This window comes from Sapajus apella, unplaced genomic scaffold (assembly GCF_009761245.1).
Source record: "Sapajus apella isolate SASKATOON/1434 unplaced genomic scaffold, GSC_monkey_1.0 scaffold149, whole genome shotgun sequence".
Lineage (NCBI taxonomy): Eukaryota > Metazoa > Chordata > Mammalia > Primates > Cebidae > Sapajus > Sapajus apella.
In genome coordinates this window covers 1,595,806-1,620,111 of record NW_022437089.1, presented here as the reverse complement: position 1 = coordinate 1,620,111, position 24,306 = coordinate 1,595,806, and the positions used below count along the sequence as shown (strand labels likewise).

Genomic DNA, 24,306 nt, shown 5'->3' with positions numbered 1-24,306 from the left:
TTTTATGATGAAAACTTTCATCAACATGAATATAGAAGAAACATACCTCAAAATAATAAAAGTCATTCATGAGAAACACATGGCTAACATTATACTGAATGTGGAAAAATCAAATGCCTTTCCTCTAAAGACTCGAATAAGAGAAGGATGCCTACTTTCACCGCTTTTATTCAACATAATTAGTGGAACTCCTGTACTCCTGCACACAGCAGTTAGGCAAGAGAAGTAAATACAGGACATCCAAATTGGAAAGGAAGAAGTCAAATTATTTCTTTTCTTTTTTTTGTTTTGTTTTGTTTGGGACAGAGTCTAACTCTGTCACCCAGGATGGAGTGCAGTGGGCACAATCTCTGCTCACTGCAACCTACACCTCCCAGGTTCAAGCGATTCTCCTGCCTCAGCTTCCTGACTAGCTGGGATTACAAGCTTGCGCCAAAACACCCAGCTAATTTTGTATTTTTAATAGAGACAGGGTTTCCCTATGTTGGCCACTCAAGTCTTGAACTGCTGACCTTGTGATCTGCCTACCTTGGCTGCCCAAAGTGATGGGATTATAAGCGTGAAGCACCATGTCCGGCCATCTACATATATTTTTTGCATTCATAATATACCTAGATTTTTCTTAATTTTTTGATATTTTTAGCCTATGCAGTTCATGTGAAAGTTTTTTCAAATTGTCACAAATTTCCCCCAAAAATTTCAGAATATTTACTGAAAAAAAAACTGCATATAAGTGGACTCATGCAGTTCAAACCTGCGCTGTTCAAGAGTCAACTGTATATTTTGAAACAGATTTTAAAATCAAGAAATTATAGGAAAAGGTTAAGAATTAAAAGATATGAATATTCATATTAAAATTGTCCATCAAGAGCTTCTGCGTAGCTGAACTCTCCAGCCATTGCTGGAGAGTGGCTGGCCTGACGCCCAGTCCCACATACGCTTCCCCATGTATGCATCTCTTCCATCTGGTGTTAATAAAAAAGGTTGCTGATGGCTGAAATATAAGGACACTGTGGTCTACTAGATAAAGCTTGAGGAGAGGGGTTGCGGCTTGTATTGTCTTCTTTCCAGGCCTTCATCTCCAGATGTCTAGTTGAAATAGTGCATGCTGGGAGCAAAATGGTGGAGTCGGACTCTTCAGCAATCATCTCCTCACAGAAACATCTAGTTAACAACTTGATGCGTGAAATTACCTTCACAAGAGCTAAGGCAACCCGAACCCATGAGCAAGATTGTGAAGCCCTTTTGGACTGCAAAGACGAATAAAACCATAGTTGGACGTTAAGGGGATTGGTTCTTTATGACTGCAGTACCACAGGCAAAAAGTCACCATGGATCCATGGTTTTTACACCGGAAAAAAAGTGAGCCGGAGGCAGACATTTGTCTTCTCCACCATCCTAGGTCGTTCTATAGGAGACTCATTCCTGCATCAGCTCATGGGGAGTACTTCGAGTATGAACTGGGTTGAACCACCTAAAGTCAGCTACGAACAAAGAAAGGGGGCGGGGCTAGTGGCAGCAAGCAAGTAGAATTTGGCGGTGGCTCTCCATCCCTGCCAGAGGAAATGCCACATCAGAGAGACTGTTTGTGGGCACTCTGCAGTTGGAAGTATGGTTCACAGATCCTCTGGACTTGAGAGCGTCACTGGCTCTCCCATGTGGCCTTGGTGCCCTCTGTGGACCTCCCATGGGCCCATCCAGCCTGGACACTGCATTACTAGCAGAGCCAACATGAGACTTGCGTCTAATCTGGGCTTATGGCCCCCTCTAGTGTTAAAATGAAATACAACAGTCAGTCCATTCACTTTTTATTTGATAAAGTCTCACTCTGCTGCCTAGGCTGGAGTGCAGTGGTGCAGTCATAACTCACTGCAGTCTCGAACTCCTGGGCTAACACGGTCCTCCCACCTCAGCCTCCAGAGTGGGACTACAGGTGTGTGCCACTATGCTTGGCTAAATTTTGGTATTTATGTGGTGTGTCTGTGTGTATAAATTGGGATATTACTGTGTTGCCCAGGCTGGGCTTGAACTCTTGGCCTAAAGCAATCCTCCAGCCTCAGCCTCCTAAAGTGCTAGATTACAAGCAGGAGCCACCACACCCAGCCCCACTCAATTTCTAAATGAGCTCACTGAATTAGAGCAGTCACAAACAAACCCAGACTGTTGACGAGAATAAATAGCTAATTCTTCAATGTGCACATCTACAAAGAATAAAAATAGCCTAAGAAAGATGGTCTCACCAAATGAACAAAAAATGGTGCCAGGGACTAACCCTAAAGACATTCAGGTAAATAATCTGGTAGACAAAGATTTCAAAATAGCTATTTTAAGAAAGCTCAGCAAACTTTTATAAAATACAGATAAACAATTCAGAAATTTATCAAAGAAATTTAACAGAGACATTGAAGGAATAAAAAACATTAAATACAATTTCTGGAACTGAAAAGTTTAATAAAAAATGAGAACTGCAATATAGGGCACAGCAACAGAATTGATCAGGCAGAAGAAAGAATCAGTGAGCTCAAAGACAGGCTATCCAAAAATACAATCAGAACGGGCTTCAGTATGGTTGACTAGATGCATCTGGTGCTTGCCTCTTCCATAGAGAGGAACCAAAATAATAAGTAGATAATTATACTTTGAATAGGTCATCTAAGAAAGAACACTAGAATTCAACAGAGAAGTGACAAGAAGCACTGAAAGCAAGGGAGGAGGGAGAAATAAGTCCCGTTTCCATGGGATTGCCTGGGAGTCTGGAACAGCTTTGTAATATGGGAAAACAGTAAGAGACCTTAGGGTTCCTCATTTTCACCAAGGACTCTTGCAATCCTAGCCACAGGAGAGCCTTGTTCTTTCATAGTGCAGAGACTAGTGTAGGGAGTTGCCTAAAGACCATGTGAAGGCATTGCAACAGAAAGCTCACGCTGGGGTCTATAAATGTCCCAAGCAGCTTTCAGCACAGCACCATTTTGAGAGCACAGCCCACACATCCTGCTCTGCTATAATGGCCATGGCTTAGGCAGGAGCCCTGAGCAGTGACCCTGCCCCACCCTGCAGAGGAGTGCCCATGCATTTTCACATGCTCCAAGAACAAATTACAGTACCTACAACCACTGTTGCTGCAGGCTCCTGTGGGGCCAAAACACCAGTGAAGCTTGTGCTCCCAAGCTGCCTGTCTACAGCGGCTGCCCTGCAACCTCAGCATTTTGCTAGTGACCTGGGTATCACCCCACCCCTGCATAGCACAACTAGCACCTCATACACCACCAAGGAGCCTGAGGGAAGGTTCACCTGGCCCAACTCTACCTGCCCCCAGTACCCAAGCATACCATCCAGGGGCCTAGGGATCACTTAGCCCTGTCCACCACTGGTGGCACCTGAGCACCTCCTGGGATCTGAGGTCAGGCCCACTCAACCTGCCACTACTGCCACAGTTACCACTTACTGCATGCACCACTTGAGGGTCTGGGGACTGGCCCATGCAATCCATAGCAGGCACCACTAACACCAGCACAGATAACTTGAGATTCAGAAGGTTGTCTCATTACTACTATTGCCATCAACCATGCCACTTCTGCTGCCCAGAAACTTAAAAACCCACCCACCCACCTGATCCATCAATACCATTTCTGGCACCCAAGTAAACCACTTAGAGGCTCACAAATCAACGTGCCTGGACCTAACACCAGTGCAATCATATGCCACCATGGTACCCCAAAGACAAGCACACTCGGCTCACTGCTGCCACCACTGGGGCTTGAAGACAGGCCTACCTGCATCCCAGTTCTCAGCAAAATTTCACCACAGCCTCCACTAATAACTATGCCCTAAGCCATTGAGAAAATCACAAATATAGCTGATGCTATTTAGAGTCTTATACAGAGACTACTATATTCACCCAGAATCAAAACCAAAGTGTGTACTCAAGCAACACCATATATACATCATCTTCAGGAAAAAGTTCTTTCCTACAAAAGCAAATTTAAAAAATTGGAAGAAGTGATTATTACACCACTTGAAATTAAGGAAATACGACACTCCAAAGGAGCACAATAATTCTGAATGTGAAAAATTAAGGAAATATGACACTCCAAAGGAGCACAGTAATTCTGTAGCAATATTTCCAAATAAAAAAATTTAAGATGGGTACAAAAAAATAGAAAGAATGAAAAAGACGTGCTATCTGACAGCACAACAGGGTGACTATAGTTAACAATAACTTAATTGTACATTTTAAAATAATTTACAGTGTAAGTGGATTGTAAGTCAAAGGATAAGTGCTTGAGGGTATAGATACCCCATTCTCCATGATGTGTTTATTTCACATCATGAGCTGTATCAAAACATCTCATGTTCCCCATAAATATACACATCTACTATGTACCCAAGAAAATTTAAAAAATAAAATCATAGTTTATAAGCAAAACAGTAAATGTGACCTGTGGTTTTTAAGTAAACTGGCTAAAATCTCTTCAAAAATTTATGAAATTCTGGAAAAAATAATTCCAAATTTTGATACTAAAGAAACTCAGCGAGATACAAGAGACTCCTGAAAAAAATACAAAGAACACAGAAAAACAATTGAGGATATGAAACAGAAATTTACCAAAGAGATAGATATCCAAAAAAGAACCAAACTAAATTTCTGGAACCAAAAAATTCATTGAATGAAATACAAAATACATTTGAAAGGTTCAACAATAGACTGATTCAAGCAGAAGAATATCAGAACTGAAATGCAGATCTTTTGAAATAACCCAATTAGACAAAAATAAAGAAAAAAATAAAAAAGAATGAGCAAAGATTTCATGACATATTAGGCACTATAAAGTGACCAAATATTTGAACCTTCAGTGTCCCAGAAGGCAAAGAGAAAATGAAGAGGTTAAAAACCCTATTTAATGAAGTATTAGATGAAAAATTTCCAAGTCTACCAAGATATTTAGACATCCAGGTAAAGAAGGCTCAAAAATACCTAAATAAATACAATGCAAAAAGGTCTTCTCCAGGGCACATTGTAGTCAAACTGTCAAAAGTCAATGAGAAACATTTAAAAACAGCAAGAAAAAAGCATATAGTCACATATAAAGGAGCCCCTTTCAGACTAACAGTGAATTTCTCAGCAGAAACTTTACAGGACAAGAGAGAAGGAGATGATCTATTCAAAGTGCTAAAAGAAAAAAAAAAAAAAAAAAAAAAAAAACACCTGGCAGCCAAGGACACTATACACAGCAAAATTATCCTTCATAAATGAAAGAGATAAAAACATTTTCAGACCAAAAAAAAAAGGCAGAGGAAATTCATTGAAACCTGATCTGCTTTACAGGAAATGCTAAAGGGAGTTTTTCAAACTGAAAGAAAAAGACCCTAATGTGTAACATGAAAACATCTGAAGGTATAAAACCCGCAGGTAAAACTAAGAATCCCGACAAATTCAGAATTCTCTAACGTAATTGTAGAACATAAATCACTTATAGCCTTAGTAGGAAGATTAAAAGACACAACAAATAAAAATAATTACCATAACCTGTTAAAGAATAAGCAATATAAAAAGATGTAAATGATAACATCAAAAACACAAAATTTGGGAGTAGATTTAAAAAAAATTTTTGCAATCCATATTAAGTTGTTATCAGTTCAAAATAACTTCTTACAACTATAAGATATTCTGTGTAAGCCTCATGGTAACTACAAAGCAAAAATCTTTATAACAGCTACACTAAAAATAAAAAGCAGGAAATAAAACATACTGATAGAAAAAATTAACCACAAGGGAAGGGAATAAGAGAGGAAGAAAGGAACAAAGAATCTACAAAACAACTAGAAAACAAGTAAAAATATGGCGCCACCAAGTTCTTACCTATCAATTATTACCTTGAATACAAATGGGCTAAATTCTCCAACTAAAAGATGTAGAATGGCTGAATGGATTGGAAAAAAAAAAAAAAAAAACAAAAAAAACACACAAAAAACAGAGATCTAATCACATACTGCCTACGAGAAGGACTTTACCTGTAAGGACACACATAGACTGAAACTGAAGAAATGGAAAAAGATATTCCATGCAAATGGAAACAAGGAAAGTAGGAATAGCTATATTTATATCTGATAAAATAGACTTCAAATCAAAAACTATAAAGAGACAAACATCTGAGTGCAGTGGCTCACGCCTGTAATCCCAGCACTTTTGGAGGCCGAGGTGGGTGGATCACCTGAAGTCAGGAGTTTGAGACCAGCCTAGCCAACATGATGAAACGTTGTCTCTACTAAAAATATAAAAATTAGCCAGATGTGGTGGCAGGCACCTGTAATCTCAGCTACCCAGGAGGTTGAGGCAGGAGAATTGTTTGAACTCGGGTGGCAGAGGTTGCATTAAGCCAAGAGTGCACCACTACACTCCAGCCTTGGTGACAGAGCAAGATTCTGTCTCAAAAAGAAAAAAAAAAAGACAAACAAGGTCATTATATAATAGTAAAGAAGTTAATAAAACAGGAGAATGTAACAAGCATAAATATATTAATTTATGCTTGTTACCTAAATATATTAATGTTTGATCTTTGTATTTTTTTAGTCTCATTAAAAGTAATGGCAAAAACTGAAATTACTTTTGCACCAACCTAATATAAAGCAAACATCAATAGACCAAAAGGGAAATGAATACAGCAGTGAAATAATAGTAGAAGACTTTAACACCCCACTTTCACCGATGGACAGATCATCTAGACAAAATATCAACAAAGAAACATTGGATTTAAACTGCACTGTAGACCAAATGGAGCAAACAGATATTTACAGAACATTCCATCCAACAGGTACACAATTCCCAGTCTTCTCAACTGCACATGGAACATTCTCCAGGAGATCATACCTTAGGCCACAAAGCAAGTCTTAACTTTTTTAAATGAAGTATTTTTTTCTGCCAGTAATGGAATAAAACTATCCATCAACAACAGGAGGAACTTCAGAACTGTACAAATACATGAAAATTAAAGAACATGCCCTAAACAAACAATGGGTCAATGAAGAAATTAAAAGAGAAATTAAAAAATTTCTTGAGGCAAATGAAAATGAAAACATAACATACCAAAACTTATGGGATACAGCAAAGATAGTCCTCAAAGAAAAGTTTATAGCAATAAATGCCTACATCAAAAATGAAAGATCTCAAATAAACAACATAATGATGCATCTCATGAAACTAGAAAAGCAAGAACAAACAAAACCCCAAATTATTAGAAGAAACAAATGAATACAGATCAGCACAAATAATCAAAATAGAGACTGAAAAATACAAAAGATCAGTATAATGAGTTAGTTATTTGAAAAGATAAAGTCAATAAACTTTTAGCCAGACTAAGTAATAATAAAGAGGAAAGACAGAAATAAATCAGAGGTGAGAAAGGAGACATTACAACTGATAACACAGAAATACAAAGAATTATAAGAAACTATTGCGAACAATTACATGCCAACAAATTGAAAATCCTAGAAGAAATGGATAAATTCCTGGACACATACAACCTACGAAGGTTGAATCAAGAAAAAAAAGGAAAAATTGAAGAAATTAACAATGAGTAACGAGATTGAAGCAAAAATAAAGTGTCCCATCAAAGAAAAGTTCAGGACCTGATGGCTTCACTGCTGAATTCTACCAAACATTTAAAGAACTAATAACAATTCTTCACAAACTATTCCAAAAATTTAAAAGGAAGAAACTCTTCCAAAATTATTCTAGGAGGCCTTCATTATCCTGATTCCAAACCCAGACAAGGGCACAGTAACAACAAACAACTACAGGCCAATATCCTCAATAAAATACTAGAAATAGAATTCAACAGCACATTAAAAAGATCATTTACCATGATCAGATAGGATTTATCCCAATGATGCAAGGATGATTTAACATATGCAAATTAGGAACATGATACAGCACCTTAACAGAATGAAGGACAAAAATTACATGATCATTTAAATAGACACAGTAAAAGCATTTGATAAAATTCAACATCCCTTCAAGATAAAAACTCTCAACAAACTTAGTATAGAAGGAACACACCTCAACATAGCAAAGGCCTTATATGATAAACCTGCAAACAAGTTGATACTGAGTAGGGAAAAGTTGAAAGCTTTTCCTTTAAGAACTGGAATAAGACAAGGATATCCACTCTCACCGCTTCTATTCAACACAGTACTGGAAGTCCTAGCCAGAGCAATTAGGTAAGACAGAAAAAAATGGCATCCAAATTGGAAAGAAGGAAGGCAAATTGTCCCTGTTTGGCTGGACTTGGTGGCTCATGCTTGTAAAACCAGCACTTTGGGAGGCCAAGGCGGGCAGATCACTTGAGGTCAGTAGTTTGAGACCAGCCTGGCCAACATGGTGAAACCCCATTTCTACTAAAAATACAAACTTAGCTAGGTGTGGTGGCACGCCTATAGTCCCAGAAACTCAGGAGGCTGAGGCAGGAGAATCACTTGAACCCAGGAGGCAGCGGTTGCAGTGAGCCTAGATCATGCCATTGCATTCCAGCCTGGGCAAAAGAACAAGACTCTGTCTCAAAAAAAAAGAAGAAGAAATGTAAGACCTGAAACTGTGAAACTATTAGAAGAAAACATAGTATAAACATTTCATGACATCAATTTGGGCACGAACTTGTTAGACAAGACCTCAAAATCATGAGTAACAAAAGCAAAAATAAAGAAATCTGATTACATCAAACTGGAAAGCTACTGCACAGCAAAGGAAACAATCAACAGAGTTGAGACAACCTACAGAATGGGAGAAAATTTTTACAGATTATACATCTGACAAGGGATCAATATCTGGAATATACAAGGAACTCAAACAACTCAATAGCAAAAATTCAAATAATCCTATTAAAAATTAGCAAAAGACCTGAATAGACATTTCTCCAAAGAAGACACACAAATGGCCGACAGGTATATGAAAAATGTTCAACATCACTAATCATCAGGAAAATTAAAATCAAAACCACAATGAGATATCACTTAACCCTAGTAGAATGGCTATTATAAAAAAAACTACAAAATAACAAATGCTAGCAAGAATGTGGAGAAAGAGAAACTCCTATACACTGTTGGTGGGAATATAAATTAGTTAAGCCATTAGAGATAATAGTATAAAGATGCCTCAAAAATTCAAAATAGATCTGTCATATGTTCTAGCAATCCCATTACTGGATATATACCAAAAAGAAATGAAATCAGTATGTTGAAGAAACATCTGCATCTCCATGTTTATGACAGCATTATTCACAATAGTCAAGATATAAAATCAACTTAAATGTCCATCAGTGGATGAATGGATAAAGAAAGTGTGCCATATGCACAATGGAATACTATTCATCCATTTAAAAAAGATGAAATCCTGTCATCTGCAACAACGTGGATGAAGCTGGAGGACACTATGTTAAGTGAAATAAGCCAGGCAAAGAAAGACAAATATTGCATAATCTCACTCCTATGTACAGTCTTTAAAAATTGGTCTCATAGTAGTTGAGATTTGTGATTCTAGGGAGATTAGGGGGAAGTGGGAGATGGAGACAGGTTAGTCAATGGATACAATGTTACAGGTAGATAGAAGGAATAAGTTCTGGTACTCTATTGCATAGTAGGATGACAATAGACAACAATAATATACTGTATGTTTCAAATAGAAGAGAGGATTTTGAATGTTCTCACAACAAAGAAATGACAAACATTTAAGGTGATGGATATGATAATTACCCTGATTCGAATAATTACACAATGTATACATGTATTGAAACATCACATTGTACCCATAAATATATACAATTAGTTATAAAAAGCAATAAATTAAAAGTAATACAGTCAATAAAAAGTAATACAGTTAAAAAAATAAAATTGCCCGTTAGGATAAATAAAAAGACCCCCAAGCAAAATTATCATTGTGGTATTTTAGAGCACAAAGAGAAGATACTTAAAGTTTCTTCTGGGAGAAACAGGTCACATACAAAAAAATGGGAATTAGATTGACAATATAATGGAGCAATATTGTAAAAGATCTAAGGGAAAAATTATTTTGAACCTAGAATTTTTGGTCAAACTATGAATCAACTTTGGGGGAAGAAAAAAGACATTTTCAGATATAGAGGGCCTTAATAGCCACTGAATGTGTGCTGTTGTAAAACCAGTGACTACATAAAAGAGGAATTTGGAAGATTCAGCAACCCCAGAGAATAATGAAGTTTGAGAAGGATGTTTTCTCCTTAATTCTTTTCTGTATTTTCCAATAATTTGATAATAAACATGCATAATTTTAGAAATAAAAAAATAATTAATTTTGAAAACATGCAAGTTCCTGTTCTCACATAGCTTATAATAGAGTGGAGTGACAGACTGTAGTCAAATAATCATAATAATACATACAAAATTACAAGCTGAGCATTAGTCTGAAGGAAAATTATATAATTCTATGTAAACCTATAATAAAAGAATGTGACCTAGACTGGGGAATCAGAGAAGGCTTCCCTAAGGAAGTACCCCTTGAACTTAGCTTTGAAACTGGGGAAATGAGGCAATGTGAGATGAAGCTGTAGCAGTATTAGGAATCAAATCTATTGGGGCCTTCTAGTCCTTAGTAGAGAGTCTGGACTTTATTCTATGTGGAATGACAGCCACCAATGGGTTTTAGGCTGGTGAATACTACAATCAGATCTGAAATGCGAAAATATTACACCAGTTTCTTTGTGGGTAAGAGTCTTGGAGGGGAATATGACTAGCTATGGGAAGACCTATAAAAAATTTTATCAGTAGCTCAGACAAGAGATACTGGTAACTTGGATTAAGATGGCAGTAGTACTAATAGTGAAAAAATAGATATATTTGAAAGTTCTTAGCCAAAATAGGAGTAACTGTGCCCTCGTAGTTACCAGTGTGAGATCTTAAAACATGACTGCTTGGGTTCAAATATTGAGCAAATTAATTAACCTCTCTGGGCATCCATTTCCTCTCCTGCAAGACATGATTGATAATAATTTCTACATTCATAGGATTGTTATGAGGAATGAATGAATTAAAACTTGTAAAATACTTTGGATAGTGCTTGACATAAAGCAAGTGCTCAATAAATATTAGCTATTACTGATTATATTGCCCTGGTCAATGTCAAATTGTATATGGGAGATGAGAATGGGGACAAAGGTAACTCTAACTTGCATATTTGAATGTAGGATGCTGCCATTCACTGTTATAAAAACCTCTGGAAAAGAATGAAGTGATGAAAATTGTAAATTTGGTTTTGAACATGTGAGTTTTATGAGATATCTAGGTGGAGATGTTGAGAAAGTAATTGGCTGTATGAATCTGGAGCTCCAGAAGAGGTTAGGAGAGGAGAGAGAAGAAGGAGCAGTCTGAGAAGTAGGAGAAAAAAACCCAGAGAGATGTTGGCACAGAGGCCAAGGGAAGAGGGTGTTTCAAGAAGGAATGAATGGTCAACAGGTGCAAATAAAGACTGAAAAATATACATTGGATTTAGCAGCATGATGGTGATTGGTGACCTTGGCAAGAGCTGTTGGTTTGATAGTAGCCCAATATTCTTGATAGATTTGTTTACAAGTCAAGGTAGCAATAAAATGTCTAAGATTGATTTGTCCATTGTGCCTTAGAAAGTGTTTTTCATTTCAAATTCTCCACTTCTTAGCCATGGGTGTCTTATTCCTACTTTACAGGTCTGATTGGATGCCACAGGAAATCAGTGTATTGGCATGTGATTGGAATGGGCACCACTCCTGAAGTACACTCAATATTTCTTGAAGGTCACACATTTCTTGTGAGGAACCATCGCCAGGCCTCCTTGGAAATCTCACCAATAACTTTCCTTACTGCTCAAACAGTCTTGATGGACCTTGGGCAGTTTCTACTATTTTGTCATATCTCTTCCCACCAACATGGTAATATCTTGGAACTTTAAAATGAGTGTTATAAATATCCAGTTCTACTTTTAATAGAATTTACTGGACAATGTACAGGAATATAGGGTGTTGCTGAAGGGGACATTACAGAGTTACTGTGTTAGACCTTAACCAAGATCCCCTAATTTCTAGCTGCCAGTGTAAAGTTTTTACCTTGACTGTAAAAGAGCTTGAGTATTAGTAGGGCTCATGGATTTTTAGTTAAATGTCTGTGATAGAGGGAGAAAAGATGGCTTAGGGATGATTGAGGTGGGAAGATGAGGACAACAGTATGCCCGTGGTTTTTCAGCCTTATCCCATTAACTGGGCTCCAATATCATGAAGAAAGGAATACAGGTTGTAGCTGAAGAGATGTTTTTTGGGAAATCTAGGGAAATGGAAAAAAAGGCATTTCTCAGGTTGCAACTGTAAGGGCTCCAGGATATCAGCAGCAATGCCCAGAGCATTAAATAGCAAATATGACAGGATATTGTAGTGCTTGACTTGAGACACCAGACCACTGGAGGCACTCTGTAGATACCTGGCTATAGATGAGAGACATCTGTGAATCTGAGGGCAGGTCAGAAGCTAGTGAATTTTAGGACAAGTAGCATGGGATTGAAAGCTGGTCAGCATATGTGAAGCACCACATGAGGTTTTCAAGGACTATTTGATGGAAACTTTGCAAAGGGTCAAAGGTTCTGTGTAAGCAAATTGGGATGATGGTAACTACAGTTTCAAATTACTGTTAATGTGACTTTATTTGTAACTACCGGTTGTGCAAATTCATATTGTATCATCATTTGACCCCCATTTTCCTACTTGTGTATTTATTCTACCAGCTCTTAATCTCAGATCAACCTAATAACCCTCTTTCTCTACCCCTTTTGCTATCATTGAAGGCTCTTACTCAGTTTGTGCTGCAATAACAGAATACCACACACTGGGTAATTTATAATGGGCAGAGATTTATTGGCTCACAGTTCTGGGGGCTGGGAGGTCCAATATCAAGCTGCATCTTAACATGGTGGGAGGCATCACATGACAAAAGGACAAAGCAAAAGAGCCCTCATGACCTAAACACCTTTTAAATGTTCACCTCTCAATACCATCATGATGATAATTAAATTTCAATATGAGTTTTGGAGGGGACACACATTCCGATCATAGCAAGAGCTGCTCGAGAAAAATGTCTAATCTTTTATATTTAGTAGCTACTTCCTCGGGTTCCTTGTTGTCTTAGAAAAGAGATTTGATCTTGCCATGTATCCTCCATTTTCCTCCTTCTCTTCTGTTAGTGACCTTGTTTATAGTCCTCTGTAGTGATTAACAATAGAAATCTCTATTCCTCATCTGTTACATATTTATGGAATTTTGACAGGACATTAGTGGACAAAGAGTGTCATATGGAATGGGTAATGGGAAGTTGATACACAAACAAAATCCTTGCAGGCACAGAGGAATAGGTCATTATCAATCAATTATTGTCCAGTTGGAGCCTGACTCAGTTGAAGTGTTTAGTTTTTGTTTTGTTTTTTTCTTCCTTTTCACAGATTCTATCCACGATTTTAATCTTTATTTTTCAGAAAAAAAATGCTTTATCTTATTGAACCTCAGACAAAACCCTTTGTTTTTAGATACAAACTGAATTATATTTGAGGCCACATGAACCCCAGACTAGTTGTTTGCTGCTCCTAAAACCTGCCCTGTTCCTCATAATCAATTAAACAGGTCTCCCTTCTTAGAAGTATTTGATCTTGAAAATTGCCCTGTGGTATAAATAGGGCAAGAATTATTATTATCCATTTTACAAAGCATAAAGATGAGACTGAAAATGTTGAATAGACTTGCCATAGGGTTTACAACTAGTCACAGGCAGACATGGTCTTAAAATACATATCTCCTTGATTTTAAGTTGTATCTTTTCATGTTTTTATGAACTTGGAACATGTCTTAAAGTTTACATTTTTCCCAATAAGCTGTTATTAAATCAATGATTTGTATTATAATCCAATAGGGTAAATATAGAAATCATTAGGTGACTGTGGGGATGGGGAGGTAGACTGGTCTAGGCTTTGAAATGCTGAAAATATGCAGTTCTTCAAGTCTCTTTGTTTATAATTTGGGTGGGGGGAACGATAGGCTCAAAGCCAGTTCCAGAAGGGAAATAGTAATACATATTATAAGAGCAAACGAATTACTTTTGAAAAGGAAGTGAAACATATATAGAGAAGAGTCAAGCAGAAGGCAAATGGTAAGTGCAAAGACCAGAGGAAGAAACAAGTACCAGATAATCCATTAAGAAATATATATATGAAGTGGCAAAAAGGGATAGTGATGTGGAGAGGCACCCCACACTCTCTCTCCTGCTCCTGCTTTCACCATGTGATGTGCCTTCTCCCCCTTCACCCACCCCCATGACTGTAAGCTTCCTGAGACCTCCCCAAAGCCAAACAAATGTCAGCACCATGCTTCCCATATAGCATGCAGAACCATGAGCCAATTCAATCTCTTTTCTTTATAAATTGCCCAGACTCAGGTATTTCTTTATAGCAATGCAAGAACAGCCTAATACAGCAAGAAAGTCTGACATTGTTTGGTTTGTCTGACTCCAGATGGCATGGAAGCTTATGTCAAAGTAGACAGCTGCCCAGAGGAACCCCAACTACGAAGGAAAAATAATGAAGAAGAGGAAGACTATGATAATGATTTTGCTGATTCTGAAATGGACGTGGTCACATTTGATGATGACAACTCTCCTTCCTTTATCCAAATTCGTTCAGTTGCCAAGAAGCATCCTAAAACTTGGGTACATTACATTGCTGCTGAAGAGGAGGACTGGGACTATGCTCCCTCAGTCCTTACCCCCAATGACAGGTAAACACTTTATGACTATTGGTACTCTCTCTTCCCCATACTCAAAAAGTTCTCACCAGTTATTCAAACCAACAAATCCTTAAGCCATGTTTAAGGTTAGGTACAGGTGTGGAATCAAATGACAAGGTATTAACATTTGGAAACTGACATAGCTGAGCATCAGAGAAGCTTCTATTTTTCTCACTCCTTGCCTTGATTGGATCATATAAGCTGTTTTGGAGTTGGATTTGAGCTGAGCCTACCTAAAATTTTTCTTCCCGACCTCTCATCTTTTTTTCTCTTATTCAGAAGTTATAAAAGTCAATATTTGAACAATGGCCCTCAGCGGATTGGTAAGAAGTACAAAAAAGTTCGATTTATGGCATACACAGATGAAACCTTTAAGACTCGTGAACCTATTCAGTATGAATCAGGAATCTTGGGACCTTTACTTTATGGGGAAGTTGGAGACACACTGTTGGTAAGTTGAGGAGAAGATTTAAGGTCAGGAAAGAAGAAAAAGTCTGGAGAGTTTTGAGTTTCTAAAATACTTTATAATTCAGCCTTGTCTCCAGTGGACATGATCTTTTAAAAACTATAAATGTTACACAAATAATTGCTGATTGTATTTTTTTAAATATGAGTATATAGAAAAAAATTTAATGTCACTCATTAAACTCAACACTCCTTTGAAATACTGCATAGACTTTGATACATATCCTTCCAGATCTTTCTCCATTAATTATATAGAATCGGAGTCAGCAGACTGTGGCCTATAAGACAAATTTGGCTTGTGGCCTGCTTTTGAATAGTCCATGAGCTTAGATGAGATTTCACATTTTTAAAATATTGCAAAGAAAAGAATGGAGCGGGGGAGGAAAGGGAGGAAGAAGGCAGAGGAGGAAGAGAATATGTGACAGAGACTAGATAGCGCTCATAAATTTTAGAGTATTTACTATCCAGCCTTTTCCAAAAAATGCTTGCTTGCCCCAATCTAGGATATTAAGAATAAGTATGGTGTAAGTAACAGAATACTCAATGGACAGTGGTTTAAATAAATAAGGGTTTATTTTCTTCACAAGAAATTTGAAGATAGGTCATTGGTTGCATCAATTCAACTGCTCAAGAATGTCATGAAGGACACTGGTTTTTAGATGTGGAGTTTTGTTAGACACTGCCAAACTGATTTTCAGCAATTTTATACCAATTTGTATCCCCTACCATAAGTATATGACTGCCCTTTTCCCCACACCATTGCCAACAATATATATTTTAAATCTTCAGAAAATTTTCCAATTTAATGAGCTAAATATTTATATGTTGTCTTCATTTGCATTTCCCTGGTTAGTAGTCAAATTGTATATTGTTTCATGGTTGTTGGTTATTTATATAACTCCCTCTGAGAATTGCCTGCTAGTAAATTTTGTCCAGTTTTCTATTTGGGTAGCCATCTTTTGCTTATGTATTTGTAAAAGGCCTTTATATATTATGGATATTGACACATTGTTATTTATCTTTCAAATGTTTTCATCACATTGTCACTTGTACTTTAATTCCTTTATGGTATTTTTTGTCCTTCAAAAATTTTTGATCTTTATATATAGTCAAAATCTTCTATTCTTTATCAGTCTTTTCATTTATGTTTCTCTGGATCTTTTTCACTTCTGTTTTCTGCCTGAAAATGTCTTTGCCACCCCCAAGAAATTACAAAAATAGTATATATTATATTCTCTTATTTGTATAGCTTTATTTTTATAGTGAGCAATCTAATTGCCCTGGAAGTTACTTTTGGTTGTAGTGCATAATTCAAATAGAAATTTTTCCAAGATGGCAGCTAACTGACCCAACCAATCCTTTTTTCATTAATTTGAAAATGTCTTCTTTATTATATACTAAATTGCTAAAATCTGGCATCTTGAATTCTTAACTAATCTGTTACCACACTGTTTTAATAACTGCAACTTTGTGATATGTTTGATAACTATACGACATCTTCCTTCATTGTACTTCTTCAAAATTTTTATTAGCTATTCTTGTACAGTTTTTCTTCATAAATTTTGTTTACCTATTTTTTCTTTTTTCATTTCTTGAAGATTGTATAATTTTATTTTTTATTCATTAATTTTTAAAATGCATAATGACATAATTTTATATGTTTATAGGGTACTTTTTGTGTATTTTTAGTTACTTTTACTGGCTAGTTCAAAAATAGGTAAACAAGAGCATACAATAAAAAGTAAATTTTCTTCCCTCTCAGACTTCCAACCCCATAGTGTGACAGACAGTCATTGTTGTGGGTTTGTATATTTCCCTCCAGAAATACTGTATACATGTACAAATGTGTGTGTGTGTGTGTGCACACACATGTGTGTATTTCACACAAAAACAGGAGCAGTGTAAATTTGGTCTGTACCTTGATTTTCAAAAAGTAGCAATATATTTTGAATTGGCTGGCTGTGGTGGTGCATGCCTGTAGTCCCAGCTACTTGGGAGGTGAGGGAGGAGAATCGCTTGAATCCAGGAGGTGGAGGTTGCAGTGAGCTGAGATCCCACCACTGCACTCCACCCTGGGTGACAGAGCAAGACTCTGTCTCAAAAAAAAAAAAAAGTAACAGTATATTTTTGATATCACTTCATATCAACATATATAGATCTACCTCATCTTTGATTTATTCAGGTTATGTTCTGGACACCTTGCTGAATCTTACACTTAAACATTAACTCAAAATAGATAAAAGATAAAATGTAAGAGGTAAAACTACAAAATTACAGGAAAATACAGGAATAAATCTTTGTGATCTTGAATTAGACAATGGTTTATTGGATATAACACCAAAACCAAGAAGCAACAAAAGTAAACATAGATAATTTTACTTCATCATACTTAAAAATTTTTGTGCTTCAAAGGACACCCAGAAAATGAAAAGACAATGCATGGAACTGGAAAAAATGTTTGCATATTTTATATCTGATAAGGATCTAGTGTCCAAAATATATATATAAGGACCCTTTCAACTCAAAAATAAATAGGCAAGTCACTGAAAACCACTCAAAAGTTCACCAAATGGTGAATAGATAAATAAAATGTGGTATATCCATATAACTGGAATTTTATTCAGCAATTAAAAGAAAATAACTAATTATATATGATAATACAGATGAAATTCAAAACACTGTAAGTTAAAGAAGTCAGACAAAATGACTTACATATTGCATGATTTAACTTATATAAAATATACAGAAAAGGCCAATTTATACAGCAGAAGTCTCTTTAGTGACTGTCAGGGGCTGGGAGCGGAAGCAGGGATTGCCTGCAACCCAGCATAGAGAATCTTTCTGGGGTGATAGAAATATTCTAATACTGGATTGTGGCAATCATTGCACAACTCCATACATTTACTAAAAACCATTTAATTTGGAGATCCAAGGTGGCTGAATAGGAACAGCTCTGGAGTGCAGTTCCCAGAGAGAACAACGCAGAGGGTGAGTGATCACCGCATTTCCAAATGAGTTATTACTGCCTATAGACCAGGAGATTCCCGGGCTGAAAAGTGCCATGAGTTTCCAGCATGGCTGTGTCAGCTGGTGTAGTGGGTCTCCACACAAACACTCACACAAATCTGGGCGGCCGTTTCAATGGGAGCCTAGAATGTCTGGGAGACAGAGCCACCCATTCAACTGAAAAAAAGGGGGCTGAAACAGGGAGCCAGGTGATCTGGCTCAGTGGATCCCACCCCAACAAAGACCAACAATCTGAAACGCTCTGGATTGAGAGTTTCACAGCAAGTGCAGCTGGACCCCGGATGGTCCAACACGGTGGGGGGAAGGGTATCAGCCATTACCAAGGCAGTCCACCATTACCAAGGCAGTCCACCATTAACGAGGCAATCTGCCTTTACTGAGGCAGTCTGCCATTACTGAGGCAGACTGCCATTACCAAGGCAGTTCTAACTGTACCTCTGTAAACAAAACTGCAAGGAAGTTCACGCAGCAGCTGAGCAGAGCCCATGGCAGCTCAGCAACGCCTCTGCTGGCATACTGTGACTAGGCTACCTCCTTTCTGGGCAGGGCATCTCTGAAAAAAAGCAGCAGCATGTCAGGAACTTATAAATAAAGCCCCACCTTCCCAGGACAGAGCACCTAGGAAAAGAGGCAGTTATGAGTTCTGCTGTAGCAGACTTAAACTTACCTACCCAGCAGCTCTGAATGGACCAATGGAGCTCCCAGCACAGCACTTGAGCTCCTATAAGAGACAGATGTCTCCTCAAGCAGCTCGCCAAACCCCATATGTCCAAAGAGACACCTCATAAAGGAGAGCTCAGGCTGACAGCTGGAGGGTATCCTTCTGTGACAAAGATAACAGAAGAAACTGGCGGCAACCCTTACTGTTCTGCAGCTGCCACAGGTGATCCCCAGGCAAGCAGGGTCTGGAGTGGACTTCCAGCAGTCCTACAGCAGAGGAGCCTAACTGTTAGAAGGAAAACTAAAAAACAGAAAAAAATAACCTCAACATCAACAAAAAGGACATCCACTCAGAGACCCCATCTGAAAGTCACCAACTACAAAGACCACAGGTAGATAAATCCACGAAGATGTGAAGAAATCAGTGCAAAAAGGATGAAAACACCCAAAACCAGAACGCCTCTCCTCCCCAAGGGATCACAACTCCTCACCAGCAAGGGAACAAAGCTGGATGGAGAATGAGTCTGACGAATTGACAGAAACGGGCTTCAGAAGATGGGTAATAACAAATTTCTCTGAGCTAAAAGAATATGTTCTAACCCAATGCAAAGGAACTAAGAAGCTTGAAAAAAGGTTAGATGAAATGCTAACTAGACTAAACAGCTTAGAGAAGAATATAAGATTTGATGGAGCTGAAAAACAAAGCATGAAAACTTCACAAAGCATACACAGGTTTCAATAGTTGAATTGACTAAGCAGAAGAGAGGATATCAGAGATTGAAGATAAACTCAATGAAATAAAATGAGACAGCAAGATTAGAGAAAAAAGAGTGAAAAGAAATGAACAAAGCCTCCAAGAAATGTGGGATTGTGTGAAATGACTTAATCTACGTTTGATAGGTATACCTGAATGTGAGAGAGAGAATGACTCCAACCTGGAAAACACTCTTCAGGATATTATCCAGGAGAACTTCCCCAACCTAATAAGGCAGGCCAACATTCAAGTCCAGGAAATGCAGAGAACACCACAAAGATATTCCTCCAGAAGAGCAACGCCAAGGCACATAATCATCAGATTCACCAGGGTTGAAATGAAGGAGAAAATACTAAGGGCAACCAGAGAGAAAGGTCGGGTTACCCACAAAGGGAAGCCCATCAGACTGACAGCAGATCTCTCAGCAGAAACCCTACAAGCCAGAAGAGAGTGGAGGACAATATTGAACATCCTTAAAGAAAAGAACTTTCAACCTAGAATTTCATATCCAGCCATACTAAGCTTCCTAAGTGAAGGGGAAATAAAATCCTTTATGGACAAGCAATTGCTGAGAGATTTCGTCACCACCAGGCCTACCTTACAAGAGCTCCTGAAAGAAGCACTAAACATAGAAAGGAACAACCAGTACCACCCACTCCAAAAATGTACCAAATGGTAAAGACCATAGACACAATGAATAAACTGTCAATTAACAGTCAAAACAACCAGCCAGCATCAAAATGGCAGGATCAAGTTAACACATAACACTATTAACCTTAAATGTAAATGGGCTAAATGCCTCAATCAAAAGACACAGACTGGAAAATTGGATGAAAAGTCAAAGCCCATCGATGTGCTGTATCTAGGAAACCCATCTCATGTGTAAGGACACACATAGGCTGAAAATAAAGGGAAAGAGGAAGATTTACCAAGCAAATGGAGAGCAAAAAAAAAGTGGGAGTTGCAATCCTAGTCTCTGTTAAAACAGGCTTTAAACCAACAAAGATCAAAAGAGACAAAGAAGGGCATTACATAATGGTAAAAAGATCAATATATCAAGAAGAGCTAATGATCCTAAATATATACACACCTGATACAGGAGCACCCAGATACATAAAGCAAGTTCTTAATGACCTATGAAGAGATGTAGACTCCACTGTCAATATTAGACAAATCAACAAGACAGAAAATTAACAAGGATATCCAGGACTTGAACTCAGATCTGGACCAAGCAAACCCAATAGACATCTACAGAGCTCTCCACCCCAAATCCACAGAATATACATTCTTCTCAGCACCACATCACACCTACTCTAAAGTTGACCACATAATTGGAAGTAAATCACTCCTCAGCACATGCAAAAGAATGGAAATCAAAACAAATAGTCTCTAAAACCACAGTGGAATCAAATTAGAACTCAGGATTAAGAAACTATCTAAGGACCTCACAGCTTCATGGAAACTGAACAACTGGCTCTTGAATGTTGACTGGATAAACAATGAAATGATGGCAGAAATGAAGATGTTCTTCAAAACCAACAAGAATGAAGACAAAACATACCAGAATCCCTGGGACACATTTAAAGCAGTCTCTAGAGGAATATTTATAGCAATAAATGGCCACATGAGAAGCAAGGAAATATCTAAAACCAACACGCTATCATCAAAATGGAAAGAGCTAGGGGAGCGAGATCAAAAAAACTCAAAAGCTAGAAGAAGACAAGAAATAACTAAGATCAGAGCAGAACTGAAGGAGATAGAGACACAAAAAAACCTTCAAAAAAAATCAATAAATCCAGGAACTGGTTTTTTGAAAAGATCAACAAAATAGACCACTAGCCAGATTAATAAAAAAGAAAAGAGAGAAGAATCAAATAGATGCAATAAAAAAATAAAGGGGATATCACCACAGATTCCACAGAAATACAAACCACCATCAGAGATTACTACAAACAACTCTATGCACATAAACTAGTAAAGCTGGAAGAAATGGATAAATTCCCGGACACCTGCATCCTCCCAAGCCTAAACCAGGAAGAAGCCGAAACCCTGAACAGACCCATAACAAGGTCTGAAGCTGAGGCAGCAATTAAGAGCTTACCACCCAAAAAAAGCCCAGGTCCAGATGGGTTCACAGCCGAATTCTACCAGACATACAAAGAGGAGCTGGTACCATTCCTTCTGAAACTATTCCAAACAATACAAAAAGAGGGAATGCTTCCCAAATCATTTTATGAGACCAACATCATCCTGTTACCAAAACCTGGTAGAGACTCAACAAGAAAAGAAAACTTCAGGCCAATATCCATGATGAACATAGATGCAAAAATCTTCAATAAAATACAGGCAAACCAATTGCAACAGTACATCAAGAAGCTTATCCATCATGATCAAGTAGGCTTCATCCCAGGGATGCAAGGCTGGTTCAACATATGCAAGTCTATAAACATAATCCACCACATAGACAGAATCAAAGACAAAAACTACATGATTATCTCAATAGATGCAGAGAAGGCTTTCAACAAAATTCAACAGCCCTTTATGCTAAAAACTCTCAATAAACTAAGTATTGATGGAATGTATCTCAAAATAATAAAAGCTATTTACGACAAACCCACAGCCAATATCATACTGAATGGGCAAAAACTGGAAGCATTCCCTTTGAAATCTGGCACTATACGAGGATGCCCTTTCTCACCACTGCTGTTCAGTATAGTATTGAAAGTTCTAGCCAGAGCAATCAGGCAAGAAAAAGAAATAAAGGGTATTCAATTAGGAAACAAGGAAGTCAAATAGTCTCTATTTGCAGACGACATGATTGTATATTTAGAAGACTCAATCATCTCAGCCCAAAATCTCCTTAAACTGATAAGCAACCTCAGCAAAGTATCAGGATACAAAATCAATGTGCAGAAATCACAGACATTCCTATACACCAATAACAGACTTAAAGAGAGCCAAATCAAGAACGAACTTCCATTCACAATTGCCACAAAGAGAATAAAATACCTAGGAATACAACTAACAAAGGATGTAAAGGACCCCTTCAAGGAGAACTACAAACCACTGCTCAGCAAAATAAGAGAGGACACAAACAGACAGAAAAACATTCCATGCTCATGGTTAGGAGAATCAATATTGTGAAAATGGCCATACTGCCCAAAGTAATTTATAGATTCAACACTATCCCCATCAAGCTACCTATGACCCTCTTCACAGAACTGGAAAAAAACAACTTAAACTTCATATGGAACCAAAAGAGAGTCCGCATAGCCAAGACAATCCTAAGCAAAAAGAACAAAGCTGGAGGCATCACGCTACCTGACTTCAAACTATGCTGCAAGGCTACAGTAATCAAAACAGGATGGTACTGGTACCAAAACAGAGATATAGACCAATGGAACAGAACAGAAGCCTCGGAGGCAACGCCATACATCTACAACTGTCTGATCTTTGACAAACCTGACAAAAACAAGCAATGGGGACATGATTCCCTGTTTAATAAATGGTGTTGGGAAAATTGGCTAGCCACGTGCAGAAAGCAGAAACTGGACCCCTTCCTGACACTTTACACTAAAATGAACTCCAGATGGATTAAAGACTTAAACATAATACCTAACACCATAAAAACCCTAGAAGAAAACCTAGGCAAAACCATTCAGGACATGGGCATAGGCAAGGGCTTCATGACTAAAACACCAAAAGCATTGGCAACAAAAGCCAAAACAGATAAATGGGACCTAATTAAACTCCAGAGCTTCTGTACAGCAAAAGAAACAATCATTAGAGTGAACAGGCACCCAGCAGAATGATAAAAAATTTGTGCAATCTACCCATCTGACAAAGGGCTAATATCCAGAATCTACGAGGAACTAAAACAGATTTACAAGAAAAAAAACAACCTATTCAAAAGTGGGCGAAGGACATGAACACTTTCAAAAGAAGACATAAATTAGGCCAACAAACATGAAAAAATGCTTATCATCACTGGTCTTTAGAGAAACCCAAATCAAAACTACACTGAGATACCATTTCACGCCAGTTAGAATGGCGATCATTAAAAAATCTGGAGACAACAGGTGCTGGAGAGGATGTGGAGAAAAAGGAACAGTTTTACACTGTTGGTGGGATTGTAAATTAGTTCAACCATTGTGGAAGACAGTGTGGCAATTCCTCAAGGACCTAGAAATAGAAATTCTATTTGACCCAGCAATCCCATTACTGGATATATGTCCAAAAGATTATAAATCTTTCTATTATAAAGACAAATGCACACGTATGTTCATTGTGACACTGTTTACAATAGCAAAGACCTGGAACCAACCCAAATGCCCATCAATGATAGACTGGACAAGGAAAATGTGGCACATATACACCAAGGAATACTATGCAGCCATAAAAAAAAATGAGTTCGTGTCCTTTGAAGACACATGGATGAACCTGGAAACCATCATTCTCAGCAAACTGACACCAGATCAGAAAATCAAACACCGCATGTTTTCACACATAGACGGGTGTTCAACAATGAGAACACATGGACACAGGGAGGGGAGCATCACACACTGGGGTCCGTTGGTGGGGTCT

At 37.8% G+C, this 24,306-nt stretch overlaps 1 protein-coding gene across 4 annotated transcripts in view; it reads left to right on the top strand.

Annotated features, from left to right (window-relative positions):
- Nucleotides 1-24,306, top strand: part of F8 (coagulation factor VIII) — a 191,283-nt gene that overhangs the window by 59,417 nt on the left and 107,560 nt on the right. For all 4 annotated transcript variants that reach the window (XM_032265302.1, XM_032265300.1, XM_032265301.1 and 1 more), the window contains exons 7-9: nt 11,709-11,930; nt 14,546-14,807; nt 15,096-15,267. In XM_032265302.1, the coding sequence (XP_032121193.1) occupies nt 11,709-11,930; nt 14,546-14,807; nt 15,096-15,267 (656 nt within the window). The remainder of the gene's footprint in view (nt 1-11,708; nt 11,931-14,545; nt 14,808-15,095; nt 15,268-24,306) is intronic.